Source organism: Carassius auratus, chromosome 8 (assembly GCF_003368295.1).
Source record: "Carassius auratus strain Wakin chromosome 8, ASM336829v1, whole genome shotgun sequence".
Taxonomy (NCBI): Eukaryota; Metazoa; Chordata; class Actinopteri; order Cypriniformes; family Cyprinidae; genus Carassius; species Carassius auratus.
The window spans coordinates 21,888,591-21,905,295 of NC_039250.1; the positions used below are offsets into that span (position 1 = coordinate 21,888,591).

At 35.8% G+C, this 16,705-nt stretch overlaps 1 protein-coding gene across 2 annotated transcripts; it reads right to left on the bottom strand.

The window, feature by feature from the left end:
- Nucleotides 1–3,555: 3,555 nt before the first annotated feature.
- LOC113107627 (SRSF protein kinase 1-like) lies at nt 3,556–16,591 on the bottom strand. 2 transcript variants are annotated; one of them, XM_026270268.1, is made up of 16 exons: nt 16,509–16,591; nt 15,774–15,828; nt 14,327–14,454; nt 13,756–13,864; nt 13,578–13,665; nt 13,301–13,388; nt 12,937–13,043; nt 12,168–12,333; nt 11,935–11,960; nt 11,004–11,220; nt 10,508–10,855; nt 10,179–10,279; nt 9,692–9,799; nt 8,429–8,498; nt 6,483–6,575; nt 3,556–4,715 (listed from the first exon to the last, which is right to left on the bottom strand). In XM_026270268.1, exons 1-16 carry the CDS (start codon nt 16,519–16,521, stop codon nt 4,531–4,533), a joined length of 1,902 nt encoding a protein of 633 aa, XP_026126053.1. In that variant the 5' UTR covers nt 16,522–16,591; the 3' UTR covers nt 3,556–4,530. The 2 variants fall into 2 exon arrangements, with proteins under 2 accessions (XP_026126053.1, XP_026126052.1); XM_026270267.1 differs by lacking the exon at nt 6,483–6,575 and adding an exon at nt 5,868–5,960 and having other exon boundaries at nt 16,509–16,590.
- Nucleotides 16,592–16,705: the final 114 nt, after the last annotated feature.

The following is a 16,705-nucleotide window of genomic DNA, read 5'->3' on the forward strand; positions in this document are numbered from 1 at the left end:
ACATGCTAGAAAACATCATTATATTCCAGAACAATTGAAGTTGGTTTTTTCCATGCCTGCTGTGAACACACATCCTCACTGAATTCTCTGCTGGTGTGTTTTGACGATTCTGTGCTCATGGGGAAAACTCATCTGCCATGTTTACAGCCATACACAGCTGCTGTGCAATTTTATCTATAGGCATCCTACAGTATTATTTCTGGTGGGAGGCTGCCATCTGGTGGTGGAGGTCCTCACTGCATACTAAATAAGGGCGCTTGATTAATGATACAAAAACAGCCTCCATGTAGGTACTGTATATGAGCGTTTAGCTTTGGCAGGTTTCCTTTAAAGCCCCAGTACAAAGGCTTGACCTGTGCTATGTAGGGCAGGCCTATCTATTATTGGACCAGAGACGTTCGTGGTGATACAAATCCATTTTTTTTTATCAAGCTTGTCACAACCCACCTTCGTTGCTGCATTTCTATGTGCTTTAAGATGATTTTATATTTTCTCTACTTTGATTCTGATGTTTCACAGTAGCAGAAGCCTGTTTCACTAATCATAGATCTGGCACATTCTGGTGGACACCCAAGGCAGAAATGGCATGTGGCTTGTTTGGTCTTTTTGATAAACACATGAAATCTTATTTTAGCGTTAATAGCCATGTTTTGAAATGCATACTTTGTTTTGAAAGGCATACTTTACAGAGGTATGTAATAGAAACTCAGTTTGTCAGGGAATGGTGCTTTAGTGCTAAATGTATTGTGCATTGTGAAAGGTTTTGTTACATAATTGCAGAAAGGCTTATAGCATAACAAGTCTTCAAAGCATTTATAGCTGTAAATGTAAGTTAATATCTCTTTGTGCATTATCAGATCTATTGCAGTTGAACAGATGTTGCATTGCTGTTGCAGTATTGTGTGATGCTCAAGGGTTCTGTTTACATATCAGGCTCGCAGCGCCTTTGATATCTTTGTAATTCTTGACCTACAAAGCAAAGGCTTCACATCACGCCCAAGAGGAACACAAACATCAGAAGTGCAGTCTTTGTTGTTGACTGTCTTGTCTGACAAATTCTCTTTCGAGCAATAAATTCCTGACAGAGATACATTTACTTTCCTATCCTATTTATTCACCATTATACACTACCACTGTTCAAAAATTGAGGGTCAGTAAGATTTCTTTCAAAGAAATTAATACTTTGATTTAGCAAGGATGCATTAAATTAATCAAAGTGAACACTGAAGATATATGAGATATATGGCATAATGACTGGTGAAAATTCAGCTTTGCCATCACAGGAATAAATTATCATTTGAAACAGTTCTTTTACATTTCACAATATTACTGTTTTCACTGGATTTTTGGTCAGTGCATACCAAATCAATGCAGCCTGGTTGAGCATAAGATACTTCTTAAAAAAAAAAAATCAAAACATTTATAAAAAAGATTTTAGCAGTTGCATTAAGCATGTTCTTTCATTGCTGTCTGACGTTTACTGTCGTACTGTATTTTTATAATTCATTACTGAAAACATTTTGTAACATGATATTGATGTACCATTTACATGGTAATGCAATGTCTGATTTTAAAATGGGTTTTAAAGGATGAATTTTGAGATTTTACGTTTTCAGTTGATATATAATTTCTGATGATTTCTAAAATGTGATAGAGAAAAAGGAAACGAAGAAGTAATTTTTTTAAACAAAGGTCAAAACTCCTGTTATAATGTAGATTTTTGAGGGTGCACTTTTTTCAGAAATTAATCTATTACTTTTCCTACATAATTTTTAACAAAAAACATTGGTAAAATATATAATTGAGAGCCTTAGACCTTTCCAACGATATATAATTTGTCAAGATTAGATCAGATTTGATTTTAATATAGTGACAAACGTAGGCGTCCCGTGTAGGGGTGACAATTAACAGCAAATCGGCATGTTAGAATGATTTCTGAAGGATCATGTGACACTCAAGACTGGCGTAATGATGATGAAAATTAACTTTTATCACAGGAATAAATTACACTTTAAAATAAGAAGTCGAAAAATTTCATCTTTGCACTTGATGTTGTAGCTGTGTTGATGGTTATGGGTTGTATGATTTATCCGGAGGTAAAGCGCATGTGGGGCGAGCGTTCGCTGGGCTTATATTCTTGGCATTATCAGCGTCCTGGACGCAGCGTTACTGGCACTGCTTGCTTTGACTCTGGGCAACCGGCAAGACAAACTGCTGCCAGACGACTTCGGGGTGGAGAATAACTGTAAGAGAATCACTGCTTAACGAATGATTTGGAGATTTATCAGAATGTTTTCATTACTCTTAATTCAGAGCAGAACATGAAGTTACACTGGCTTTGAGCTAGATAGATTCTCACTTTGAAAACACAGCCAGAATGTGCCGATGAATGTATTATTAATGTAAGATTAATAATAGAATTATCCATAAATAATATGGATAAATAAGTTTCTATACTAAATTATTTTTCATGACTATATTGTATAACCTGTAGAAATACAAAATGCACGATTTTAGTGATGTTTCCATATGTTTATAGATAAAGCCTGAATCCAACAGATCTGAACTGCAGTGGGCATGGAACTGGAGATTCTTTAGTTAGTTAAGTTAAAGGAAATTATATTAAAAAATTATTAATAAAACTGAATAAACTTTAGTTTATTAATATTTGTATATATATATAATTTCCTACAGAATTGGTGCAAATTGCCGTCCCACAACCAATTTTTTTTTTAAAAAGCCTAATGCTAACCATATTCAAATCTTAGATTTGATTGAAACCCACAATAATATTTAAAATATTAGTAAGCTTAATATATATACAATCATCATTTATTGGGTACTTTCAATTGGGAGGTGGCTGTCTGAACCCTAACCCTATTTTTTTTTTTATAAAAATTTTCCCATTGTTGTTAGAGTTAGCATCTCTTAGATTCTTTAAAAAAAAAAAAAAAAAAAAAAAAAAAAAAAAAGTGCCTGCATTTTTGATGTCACTACCAAGACAGTATATGTTTTAGTCAATGGGACCGAGACAGATTTTAACCACAACCCTAAATTTATGAAAAAATTTTATACATCCCCCTCTCTCATAGCTACAAGTTGTATGTCCCATCATTTTGAGGTAAATGTGTTCAATGTAACACAATTTGAAAATCTGAATAGAATCTTTGAGCAAGGTTCAAAATTATCTAAACTTTCTGAAAATACAATATGAGAATGAACTGCACAATTACTAGAAATGTGTACCTTGGATATTATAAAATTATCATACATTCAAACCTAAGGTTATAAAGTAAAACTGTCAATCCAGATTGACAACCACCGGTTACGATTTCATGTACTAAAATGTTAGCAAATAACAAAACATACACATTTGTTTTTGTGCACTCTTTACCTATTTGTTCTTATTGTCCACAGATTTAGCAACACAAAAAATTTTTAATCTTAACTTTTAACTGTACATAAGATCAGTGCACATTACAATGAAAAATAATCTGCTTATCACCTCCATTTTATAACATTTTAGGAAAACAGCAAATCAGACCCACATGTGCACCCATCTTCCAAATGCTTTATTAAAACACTTCTATCTATCTAAATAATCTTAGCTTAGATGCAATAGTAGGATTTATTTTAAAAACTGTACATGGCTGTAATATACAGATCAAAGCAAACTCTTTGGTACACATATATACAGACACACACGCATGCACATGCGTGCACACATAAATCATACGTACAACACACTCACAAATGTTTTTTTTCTTTTTTTCTCCCCAAATATAACTTTTTTGGTGGCCCAGTTACTCACTTTATGTGGAAGCTTCTTGTACACAAAATGCACTGACCATGAGTGAAAAGACTTCAGCTCTTTAAAATCTAATCGGAGACAGACAAGATCAAAACCTACTGAACTAATAAACACACACACACACACACACACACAGAAGACACTTGTATAGTAGAGAGAAAAACACAGAGGAGTGGCAAATCTTGACGCAAAACAGAAACATCTTAATTTATACTCTACAGTCATAAAGGTAAACTAAACAATTCCCTTTCCATAAACCACCATTCCTTTCCCTCTCAAAAAACTATGAGTAACAAAATGATCTCTTGTGCATCACACTGCAGTCTGAGAATTCAGTTATCAGGAGGACTGGACTGCATCTCATGCTAGTACTGAAAAAAAAAAAAACAGACCTCCATCTTCATTTTTTAAGAATTCAGAAAATACCTAAACAGGCTCCTCCTAGGTATAAAATTCATCCTTTGCCAAAATAAAAGGGACGGCAGTGGGATCAAGATGGGTGTGATCCTCACCACGAAAAACCTCTCGACTCTGAAATAAATAATAATAAAAAATAAAAAAGTAGAATTAAGCAGCTGTCAAAAACAGACAGATTTACTATTCCTCTGGTGAGCCAAGCAAATGAAATCACTCAGATTAACATAAGAAAAATACTGGAAAGTGATCTGTTGCAGTTTCTTGAGTTCAGGGAGAGATGGCGCAGTGGCAGCTAGAGGCCCCTAGAGGGCAAGCCAAGGGTGTCGCAGACAGTCGGCAGCAGTGGCTCTTTTCTCTGGCAGGAGCTCCAGCATTGGAATCAGGAAATCAGTGAAGATCTCTGCCTCCTCCTGAGGCCACTCGTATTTATCCATTAGAACATCCATCAAACCCCACGGCTTCAGTTTAGTGATGTGCTTCAGCTCACCTACAGAAATCACACAATTAAGAGGCTTCTCATTCCATGCAATAGTATAGTACTGTTTTTTTCCCCTTCTAACTTTCTGGCATTAACATGTTGCCCCACAAAGCCACATAAAATCAACATTAAACTTCATTTTAAAGCGATAAATTATTTCATTACAAAGACAAGGTGCATTTTTTAAAATAATTTTCAGCAAACACATTAAATTGATATAAATACTTTTACATTGTTCCATAGGATTTCCATTTAAATAAATGCTGTTCTTTTTAACCTTCATGGTTTCCAAAAAACACTGAGCAGCATAACCATTTTCAACACTGACAAAAAATGCAGGGCTTGCAAAATCACAGTAATCCCGGGGCTACTGTGTTTTCCAGTCAGGCCACCAAAATGTATCACTGTTCTATCTTGAATAGTGAACTAAAATCCCACTGTATCATTACATTAGATTGTCAGGTCTTAAAGGGCCAGCAGCCTATAAATACCTGCTGATGTCCATTTCAGTAATGTTAATCAAACAACAAAACACTGCTTAGGCAAATATTAATCTCTATTTAATTTATACAGTAAACACAAGGCAGTGTTATTTTACACTTCTTACATTTCAGTGCCTGAAAACAAATGTTAGGCGTAACTTTATTTGTAGCTTGGTTATATTTTATTCATCTATGTTCTTATTTTAATACTGAGCATTCACTCGTCTTTAATACTGTTTGACTTTTTTTAGTTATGCTATTAGCTTTTGCTGTGGTATTTGTAATCTGTTGCACCCCTATATAGTCTTGACTTGTTAATGAAGAAAAATACTTTCCAAAAGTTAACTGAGTTGAAAATGATTAATGGGCACCAAAGCAGCATATTAAATGATTTCTGAAGAATCATGTGACACTGTAGACTGGAGTAATGACTGCTGACAATTCACCTTTGCCATCACAGGAATAAATTATCATTTAAAATATAATAAATATAAAATATATTTTAAATTTTAATATTTCACAACATTATAGATTTTACTTTCTTTTTAATCAAATAAATGCTGCCTTGGTGAAAAAAATGTTATCAACCCCAAACATTTGAACAGGAGTGTACATGTTTTTAATAAAAGCATTATGGGTATAGGTATAAAAGGCATTGCATTCATATTTGCCACATTACCTTTCTTGGTGAAAAACTCCTTGGAATATTTTCCAGTCAATATGAGTTTGCGTGGGACGGCCCCCAGCAGTTCAATGATCAAAGCAATGTGGTCTACCATCACACACAGAGAGTGACGAGCAGGGAGGGGGTGGTGAGATAGAGGGGAGGACCAAACATTGGACAACTTGATCAGATAGTGTTAATACAGTCATTCACCCATCCTGAGAGCAGAGAGACGAGAGGGGAAAAGAGGAGACGCAGCCATGTCCTGACAGCACAGACCGCAGTCACATAGTGATCCATTTTCACATCAGAGGTTCAGATGAAAGATATCATGAAGAATTGGACTTGTGTAATGCAGAAGTGTTTTTGAGATTCTCCTGCCTCTGGTGGAGCTTCAAGCTAATTCAGTCATGCTGCAATTCAGTGGCTTTGAAGCTACAACAGTTCATCCACTGTGATTAGGGCTGCCTCCGACTCGTAAGAAAGCATTCTTGTGAACAACTGGACATTTGCTGAAGATTTTAGCAAAACCTTCAGAAAAATGTTTTCAAAAAAGTGTGACATGGCTGTGCTGTCAATGGAGCTGCTAGATCTCCTCTTTTCCCTTCAAACCCTGACTGACAGGCGTACCTTTACAGCTGAAATATTCCTGTGAAAATTTCCCGCTCAGAGCATAGTGGCGGGGGATATGCCCCAAAAGCTCAATAATCAGAGCTAGGTGGTCTGAGAGAGAGGGGGGGGGGGGGGGGAGAGAGACAGAGACCGAAAGAGAACATGATCATGGAATGGGGAAAAGCAGAAAGAACATGGAGAGGATCCAAAATGAAAAAAGGACAAACTCAAGGCAAATGACAGTGGGCCAGAATGAGAAATTACAAGCTGAACAGGGTCTTTTACATCAGTGTCTCCAGTCAGCATATACATTTTTGTTTCATGGCTCTATGGAATATTTGATTCAGATGGAAATTCAGTTATATTCTTGCATTATGACCACTAAACCTTTGGGACACACCAACTATAAAGGGAACATTAAATATTACAATTCAGGTTAATACCACAGAACCGACAAAAAAAAGATGACTGACAGACAGAGACTAGTTGTTGACCAATATGGATTTTTTTTGATGGCAGGTACAGATAAATAAATTTTACATTTTTTAAATTTTAATTTAGATAAAAGTAGATATATATGTATATATTAGACCTTTTAATTTAATTTGAACTTTTTATATCATTCAACTTATAAAATATAGAAAAATAATAATTGTAAATGCTATTTTAAGACTAAACAATATAATAAATACATAAAAAAACCAACCTGACCACAGAGGCATGACTTAAAGGACATGAAGGATGGGATGGTGACAAAAAAAAAACATGGGACTCACAGACAGGCAATGTTCTCTATGCCAATAGGAAAATTCAATAGCTACCTTCCTCTTTGAGATGATTTAAACTGGAAGTAGTGTGATCTAATTCTGCTCACTCCATATTTAGGAAAATGACATCAGGTTATTCCAATGCAATGTGGTATACCACAAGAGTCAGAACACAGCATGTTCTAAGCAGGAGCATAATGAATCATTACTGATTTATAGCTGTCTTTCCAGTTTGACTTCTTGTCTGACCAGATTCTGCTAAATAACTTGCAGATATACAAACAGTAAACTTAAGCACTACAATGCACAGTTTACAACCAGATGCTTAATCTATGGAACCTTTATACTTGTCAAATGCCATGCAATGATTCGCCTTTTAAAAACAATAGAATAATCTGAAATTTTACTTGACAAATAATGAGTATATATAAAACCACCATTTAGTGGCTCAAAACATGCAAATTCTGATCATGACTAACAGAACTCCCAAATAATCTGTTCAAACAGCATTTACACTCCAGTGTAAACAATTAGATCACAGATGACAAAATGCCTTAGAAACTGATAACATAGCTTGACTGACTGGTAATAAATTAGGTTTTAAGTGTACAAATTCTTCCCACATGCAATCAGTTTCTAAGGCATGCAAACTATGCATCTTTCTGTTTTTAGTCCATTTAGTTACAGAATCAACTAAGAATAAAAGACTAGGAGGAACAAAGAAACATGGGTCAATGAAAGAGTCAGAAGTAGTGGGCGAAAGGTGGAGGAGGAAGCGAATATGAAGAGGATGTTTATAGAAGAGATAGGGTCTCCATGCATTTTAACAGCAGGCTCTGATTGTTAGCAGGGAAATAACCACAGGATTACAAAACTCTTAAAGCACTGACATTTCACTACATATTAGAAATAAAGAAAAACAACAGACATATTAGAAATAAAGAAAACAACATACAATAAATAATTAATTAGGTATTTCAATTTAATTACATAGTGTCTGTAGTGACTGAGATATTAATATGGCAATGTAAATTGTCAGTGACATTAAAACTGAAATCATTAGGTATGTCCTTTACTGTAGGTATGTACATGCATCTGTAATCCGGATGAATAATCTCTGTACCATCTTTCCTCAAATGTAATGCATGAAACATTCCGCATTTTTGTAATTTAGGCAGACACAAAATATTGCATTACCTTCATCTCTGGAGTAATCTTCACCAGAGTGGGGTTCAAACAAATAATCACCAGTGGCCAATTCAAATGCCTGAAAAGAGAAAAAGTATCCGATATCAGGTCTGAATCATTACCAATTTGATTTACCTGATCTCACAACGGTGCCTGTCGATTTATGTACAGCAGTTCAGAGTATGAAAAGACAATGCAGAAAAGCTGAGTAGATTTGGCAGAAGACAAAACTTGAAATGCACTATAGCAACAATAAAGATAGCCTTCGTGCTTTTTTTAAATGTGGAACTAGCCACAGCTAGACAGACCTTTTTCTCAAACCTCATAAACAGTAACTTAAACGGCACTTTTTTTGCTACTGTTGAGAGACTGACAAACAAAAAAAAAAAAAAAAAAAAAGATACCTGGACAATTTTCAATCAGGTTTCCGATCGCATCACAGCACAGAGACAGAGCTCATTAAGATTATAAATGATATCTGCTTAAATTCTGAGTGCTGCATTTGCCACTGTTGATCATAACATAATTCTACAGGGATTTGAAAACTGGGTCAGGCTTTCTGGGATGGTACTCAAATGGTTCAGGCCATACTCAGAAGGGAGAGGTTACTATGTGAATATAGTAGAGCATAAGTCCAAGTGAACGTCCATGACATGTGGGGTCCCACAAGGCTCAATTCTTGCACCGCTCTTGTTTAGCCTGTATATGCTCCCACTAAAGTCAAATAATGAGAGAGAACAAATTGGCTATATGTTGATGATACCCATAATCTTAATCACCAAATGACTACACTCCCATTGATTCCCTCTGCCAATGTACTGACAAGTATCGAGTCAGTTAGAAATACCAAGCGTTCACACAAAACAAAGGGAGTCTGCTTCTAGTTATTATGCCACCCGCAGTTGGAGAGCGCTTCCAGAAGATATCAAATGTCCTAAAACATTACTCACATTTAAAATGCAGACTCAAAACTCATCTGTTTAACTGTGCATTTATTGAATGAGCCCTGTGCAATGTCCAAACTGATTGCACTATATTTTATGTATAATCATTTTCTATTCTTAACTTTTTCAAATTCATTTTTAACCTTTTAAATCCTTTTCAAAGGTTTTAAATTCCTTGTTTGATTGTTGTGATTTTTTTCTTCTCTTTTACGTAAAGCACTTTTAATTACCAATGTGTATTAAATGTGCTATACAAATAAACCTGCCTTGCCTTGCCTAGAAGTAATGCAAATTTAACAAACTGATCAGATCATGTGTTGCTTCTCACCATGCAGGCTGTGCTCCATATGTCAGCGGGTGTGCTGTACCCCGATCCCAGCAGCACCTCCAGAGATCGGTACTGCCGGGTCTGAATGTCTTCAGTAAAGTGCTTGTGCTGAAAAGCAGAAAAATCATAGCAATACTCGGCTCTGGACAAAGTCAGATTATTCAATTTATTAAAAGAGGAAATTAACTTCTAGATTTAATAAACGTCTGTGCACCATTTATCAGTCCACCAAATAAACTTGCACTAACGTTCAACCCATGGGTGCTGGAAAGATTGGTTTAAGGTTTAAATATATGATACAATTATTTATTTTCAAGTAATATTGTGAAATATTATTACGATTTCAAATAACTATTTATTTTATTCCTGTGATGGCTAAACATGATTTTCATCATTCATTACTCGTATTACTTTAGTATTACGTGATACTTCAAAAATCTTTCTTATTTGCGTTTTACAGATAAGTGACTACAATTAAGATTCTTACCACCCAGCAGGCATTGCCAAGGTCAGCAATCTTGACCTTGATTTTGTCTGCATTAATTGGCTCCAGTGGATTGACCAATAGGCTTCCAGATGACAACTTATCTGGAAGAGGAAGAAAAAGCTCAACAAAAACTGTGGTCACTATAAACTTTCATTGTCAAATTACTCAAAAATGCTGTGTTTACCTGAAAATAATAGCATTGCAAGTTAGAAACGACATGAGGATGAACAAATAATGACACTTTTTAATTTTTTTTATGTGAACTACCCCTTTAATGTAAAAATCCTATTAATTTTAATCCTCTTAAAAGCCATAGAAAATTCACTAACCGTCCTTTAGCTTATCCTTGTTCTGTTCCCTGGCTCTAGTTCTAGTCTTTTGCTGATCTTTCTCTCCGGGTGTCAGCTCTCCCTCCTCTGGCTGCTCTCGTCCTGAAGTGCCATTACTGTAGCAGGCCTGGTCCAGTTCAGGGGACTCTGCCCCATTGCAGTACTCGTACATGCTTTGAGCAGTGTCCTCTGGGTCTGTGTTTGCATTATGGTGATCCTCCTGTTGCAGCTGGCCATGTCGCTGGTCTCCTTGATCATCCTCCTCAGGTTGTGTTTGACTGGAGTGCATACAGCCGTTACAGTTGAGCTCAAGTGAAGCATCAGAGGTTAGTCTCTCTCTGGGCCCCACTGTTACGCAAGATGCAGAGAAAGAGAAATATGTTGGCAAAGTGTTAATGGCAGCTGATTGGTATGGAATCACAAATGATAGCAAATTCTAAACCACTTTAATTAACACTAGCACTATAAAATATTATTGATACAAATAGAAGCTAACTTATTGTGTCCTCAGTAGCAATGTCCTGCAGTGACGCTTGTCTGAGTGGGGCACAGTAAGGGGATTTGGGGGATTCTGGGTCATCCTCCTCTTCCTCTCTGCCTTCAGGCCCAATCTCCATTTCCTCCAAGTCCATAATGCACTTCTCCAGGAGCTCCGCTTGACGCTTCTGTTTCTTCTTTAGTTTCTTTTTTTTGTTTTTTGACATTTTTGGTGCCTGGGGAAGAGCAAGATGGGTAATCATCTTAATGCTAAAGAGCAATAGCATTTTGTTGACAACTGAAAAATTCCAGGTTATTTGACAATTATACATACACTACCATGCAAACATTTAGATGTTTTTTCCAAGATGTTTTTGAAACATGACTCTCAGTCTTAACACGGAAGCATTTATGTGGTTAAAAACAGTGATAATGAGAAATAATACTCCTACTTAAGAGGCGTTTTCTATTTTTTTTTACATTTCAAAAGTAATTAATTCTTATAATGGCAAAGTTGAATTTTCAGCAGCCCATACCCAAGTCTTCAGAGTCACAAGATTCTTCAGAAATTATTATAATATGCTCATTTGCTGCTTAAGAAAAATGTATTACTATAAATGTTGAAAACATGTACTGCTTTATATTTTTGTGGAAACAATGACATAAATTTGGTTTTTTTTTATTCTTTGATGAACATTTTTTTTATATATATAAATCATTTGTAACATTATAAATGTCTTCATAGTCACGTGGGCAAAATATTAAGTTGCAAATACCCCAGAACATTCCTGTAATTGGGAACGACAGCTCAAGATTATATTCCGAGAACTACAGAAAGAATGATAATAACTGAATAGTTTTCTTCAGGACATTAAAGTTAAAAATAAAAGATAATTAAATTTTTCGAAAATGAAATGCATAAAAACATTTGCTAAAGAAGGAAAGTATACCTGTTTAGGCGCTGGGGCAGTGCTCACTGGAAGATAAAGAACAACACAACAATTTTAAGAGAAGTATGCTAGAGGGTAAGAAAGCTAACCAACAAGTTTTATTAATGAGAGAATGTGGACTGGCTAAGCAAAAACTACTGGGGAAAAGTTGACACATAATCATTCAAAACTGACTGAAGCCATGTAATAAGTGTCCTTCATCATGTGTGAGTGAGTTAGCAGAGCTGCTCTACCTGCTGACCCAGATGGAGGGGGAGCACCAGCTTTCTGCCACTCAGTGGCTTCGGCGGCCAACCGCCTGATATACAGCTCATCCACATTCATGAGAATGTTCTCTGGCTTAATATCTGTGTGGATGATTTGACACTTGGTGTGCAGGTAATCCAGACCTTGAAGAACCTGAGAGATTTCAAAAAGAGAGACAGAAATGTCATACTAAAATTGTTAATGTTATTAATGGTTTTTCACAGCTCTCTAAAACAGGTAATCTTGATTGCTTCTGATTCTAACTTTGTTTTTAAAAGAAGTCTCTTAAGCCAGTGTTATAATTTCCACATCTGCGAGTCCGCTATGGTAGGCGTGACGGAAAAAATGTGATCAGAGAGTGCGTGTGGAGGCTCTGAGTGGACGACCGTGTGCCTTCCATTTTTTGTCAGTAGGTTTCAAAAGCACCACTGCACATGGCGCAGGCTGTGTGAAGAAGCCCGTTGCTCCTCGAACCGGTACAATCAGTCAATAAAACAATATAAAGACAGCCAGATGTGCAATAATTCTGGGCTTTTGTTTGTTCTATAAACCATAAACACCGTACACTTTCGGTAGTATATTTCGGTAGTTCTTTTAAGAACTTAAGACATTTTTGACAGTCATGTACATCATCCCTTATAAACATGTCTGTTCTTATGGTTTTATAAAAATAAAAAAAATATATATGTGACATATATGTGTCAAACTAGAATTACGTGAACACTGATCTGGTTTTGCGGTGGTGAGCGGTGTTACCTGTCGAATGATGCTCTTGACACAGGGCAGAGGTAAGCCTTGATAGTTGGACTTGATAATCCATTTAAGCAAGTGGTGTCCTAAAACCTCAAACACCATGCAGACATCTGAAAGGTCAAGTAAAGGTTCAACGCTTTGAAAATGGAAAAATCTGTTGATAGAAATAAGTGTAGAAGTTCTAACAAACATGAAAACCATAATACCAGGATAGCTTCTCTCAGTATAATCACTACAACGCAACAACTGTATCAATGTGCCCTTGTAAAAGAATTTGGGGTATCTTAAAATAGCATGGGACACCTGCTTGAAGACTTCTTAACCCATTTTCTTTTTCACACAGAACATTCTTCATATTCAAGGATACGAGTCCCATTGACCCCTGAGATCTTGAAGTCATCCAGTAGCTGCACAACCATCTCTCTGTTCGGATCATCAGGGTCTGTATTTCTGACCTGGAAACAAAACAAAACAATATATTATCAATAATATCTGGATTTAGATTCAAATGAATTAAAATAACTGATTAAAAATTATTAGGATTCGATTAGATTTAGTCTACATTTCACCGTTGCATTGTTTTTGCCTTTCCTTTTTCTGAAATGGTTAAAGCGTTTCATCTTTAGTGGTTTCTTGATACTTACAGATCTGAGTAGCTTTATTTCATCCAGAGCTGTTTCAGTGTAATGCTCTGCACTCTTTACCACCTTCATTGCAACAAACCGCTTCCCTCTGCAGAGAAGGAACGAATGAAGAGGAAAAACTGTATCATGCACATTTGATTCTGGCATATTGTGTTATTCAAAATGACAAAGCTCTTACTGGATGTCCCAGGCCAGCCACACAGTGGAGAAATGCCCCCATCCCAGCTTCCGGATCACATGGTATTTACTATTGAATAGGTCCCCTATTTTCACATGGTGATATCCTCCTAACCAAAGAAGAACAACAATTCAGACAGCTCATCGATTGTCCTTTAGGGCTGTTTGATTTTCATTTTGTTAGGGACTGATTTTAAGCAATCAATTTAAAGGATGTTTAAACCAAAAATATACATTTTATAAACTTCCCTTTTACATTAAATAAAAAAATAAAAAATCACATAGATATTTGAAACATACAGCGATAGGGGTATAAACAGGATGACATTCCTGTATTTACAGTTCAAAATATCCATTACTTTTGCAGTTTACAGTAGTTATGTGTAGCACTTCTAAGAAGAAATTGTAGCTTCATCCACAGAAAAAACAACAACTGTGAAACAAGGAAGTGCTTCTAGTCTTTTAAGTTTTCTCAGACTGAGCTTGTCATTTCAGCAATTTTATGTCTAGTCTAAAATAATCAAGCTGTAACTTCTGCTGTCAAAAATAACTTCTAGAGCTTTGTCTCCAACCTTTGCAATAGTCATTAGGATCTTCTTGCTCTTCATCATCAGAGCCGAGGATTTCCTCATCGGGCTCCTGTATCTGGGTCTCTGTAGGGGGCTGCTGTAGTGATGCCCCGCGTGGAGGATGTGCTGGCCTGAGGGATGACAGTACATTTCATTTAGGTCAATGGACACACATTAAAGTATAGTCTATATAGGGCGGTCCTCTTACAGTATAAACCCTCACAGAGCCAACATCTTACATAAAAGTCTCTTTGATGCTGATTTCACATTCAATTTTCTGACAACCGTCTCATGCGATTTAGATTTTTGACATGCTACAGTCACATAGACTCAATTTTACCACATAAAAACACCTTTAATGAGCTCACAGAATAACCAAACTTGACTGACCCGAATAAAGCAGCTAATAATCTTAGAATAATGAAACCGATGTTGCAATTATAACTAAAATTTTGGTATCCTGATCTAACAACTTTGTGATGCTGATTACTACTACAAATCTGCTTTTAAACAGGCTATATTGTTAAAATAAATAAATAAATAAATATATATATATTTAAAATAAATTTGTAATTGTTGGTTCCAAGAAACTTTCCAGTCTACAAAATGTTCTGAAAAATTTTTTTTTTTAGATCATTCAAATATACTTTACACTAAAAAAATGATTCTTTTAATAACTTTTGAACTGAGAGGTCGATTGGGGAACCAAAAATTATTAATCTATGGCCAAATCCCCTTTTGGTACCATATTTATTAAGAGTGTAAATAAACAAACTTGACATGTTAAAAAATAAATAAAACATGTCTTTTTTTAAACTTCTTCTGAATTAAAAAAAAAAAAAAAAAAAAAAAAAAAAAAAAAAAACAATGTGCACAGCTAGTGTTTCGGTTTCTACCGCATAAGATCCTTTGTTAAATACAATGCTGACAAAAAAAAAAAAAAGAAAAGTTTCAATGCATTTCACAGACTGCATGTATGCATGCTTGGTTTAACTAATGCAAGAAAAACACCTGTGTCTTACATCACAAAAACTGAAGTGAAAGAAAGTGCAACCTGATACTCTGCATGCCAAAAAGATAAAAATTTACAAAAATGTTAAGAGATATTATCAAATGAACACGGTTCAACAACTAACTTAATAATCAGAGTAAACTCAAGATAAATCATTCTGTACACATCAAAACAGTGGCACCTAAAAGAGACAGCATTTAACATACTTAGCAACTTGCAGAACATCATAAATAAAAGTCAACAGACAGAATCCCATATTATGGTTCCTATCCCAGAAAACAGTTTAACTATGCACAACCCAATATACATATAGGCAGTCCTTCTTAGGTCTAGTCTAACACTGTCATTTTGTAAATTAAAACGAACACCCAAATAAAAAACCTAGCCAAAAAAAAAAAAAAAAAAAAAAAAAAAACAGAGAATAAAGCACAAACTCACTTCTTGGTCGACTTCTTGGCTTTGGCCCTTTTCTTCCTCGCCTGAAGTGCCAGAACTGGTGTGAGAAATGAAGTGCAACATATGACAATGAAATTATTAATTTAAGAAAATAACACTTAAACTAAGTTATTCAAAAACAGCCAAACATAGCCTGAAATAATACAGGACACACACATACAGGAGATAGTAATCTTATGTAATGCACATAAACAATACACAGCTGCGTGTTTACAGTAGTGTGACAGGAACTGAGCGCTTTACATGAGTGCAGACGTGGCTCTTTAATAACATGCATTTTTCATCTGTTTTTATAACGCCAAAAACGAGGCTGTATGAAATGAATTCCTGAAGTTTCCACGACAGCAAAGGGGAAAACAGACGCTTTCCACTCTCATCCAGCTGATACGTGCACGCGCCTACTCCTAAGATTAACGTCTAACGTTATCTATCAAAAGAAAAGCGAAATCGCTTAAAGTGAAGGTGATACAAACCGACAATAAAACATGCCTCTGGGGCGTGATGAAAGTAAATTTAGCTCACTTCATCTGCAGACTGACTGGCTACATGCTAACGCTAAAGACACCAGCCCATGCGTCCCAATACAAGGCAAAATGTGCCTTTATGTTTTAATATTACACTACTCGTTTGAGTCAGAACGTACGTTAGTCACCTTGCCTCATGTATAAACGTTATAGCTTCAAAAAAGGCAAATAATAAAGTCAAGGAAGAGATTACCTTTTCTCTCCATGTTGGCCCCTTAGTTGGCGACTTGGCTGGCCCTGCGCATGCGCGCACCTACGGGCACGCGCGACTTGACTTGCGCGTTCACAGTGCGAAATGTCATATATTTTTTCTTTATTCGTCACAGCACCTTTTTAAAATGTATGTGCTCTCGCAATTTTTCATCGAATAAGGTGTGACAGAAATAGCCA

Coding starts and splice junctions, on each gene's coding strand:
- LOC113107627 (XM_026270268.1), bottom strand. Junction 11,221..11,934: donor CTGCCCCAGCGCCTAAACAG/GTATACTTTCCT, acceptor GCTCTTCCCCAG/GCACCAAAAATGTCAAAAAA. Junction 8,499..9,691: donor TATGGAGCACAGCCTGCATG/GTGAGAAGCAAC, acceptor TTCTCTTTTCAG/GCATTTGAATTGGCCACTGG.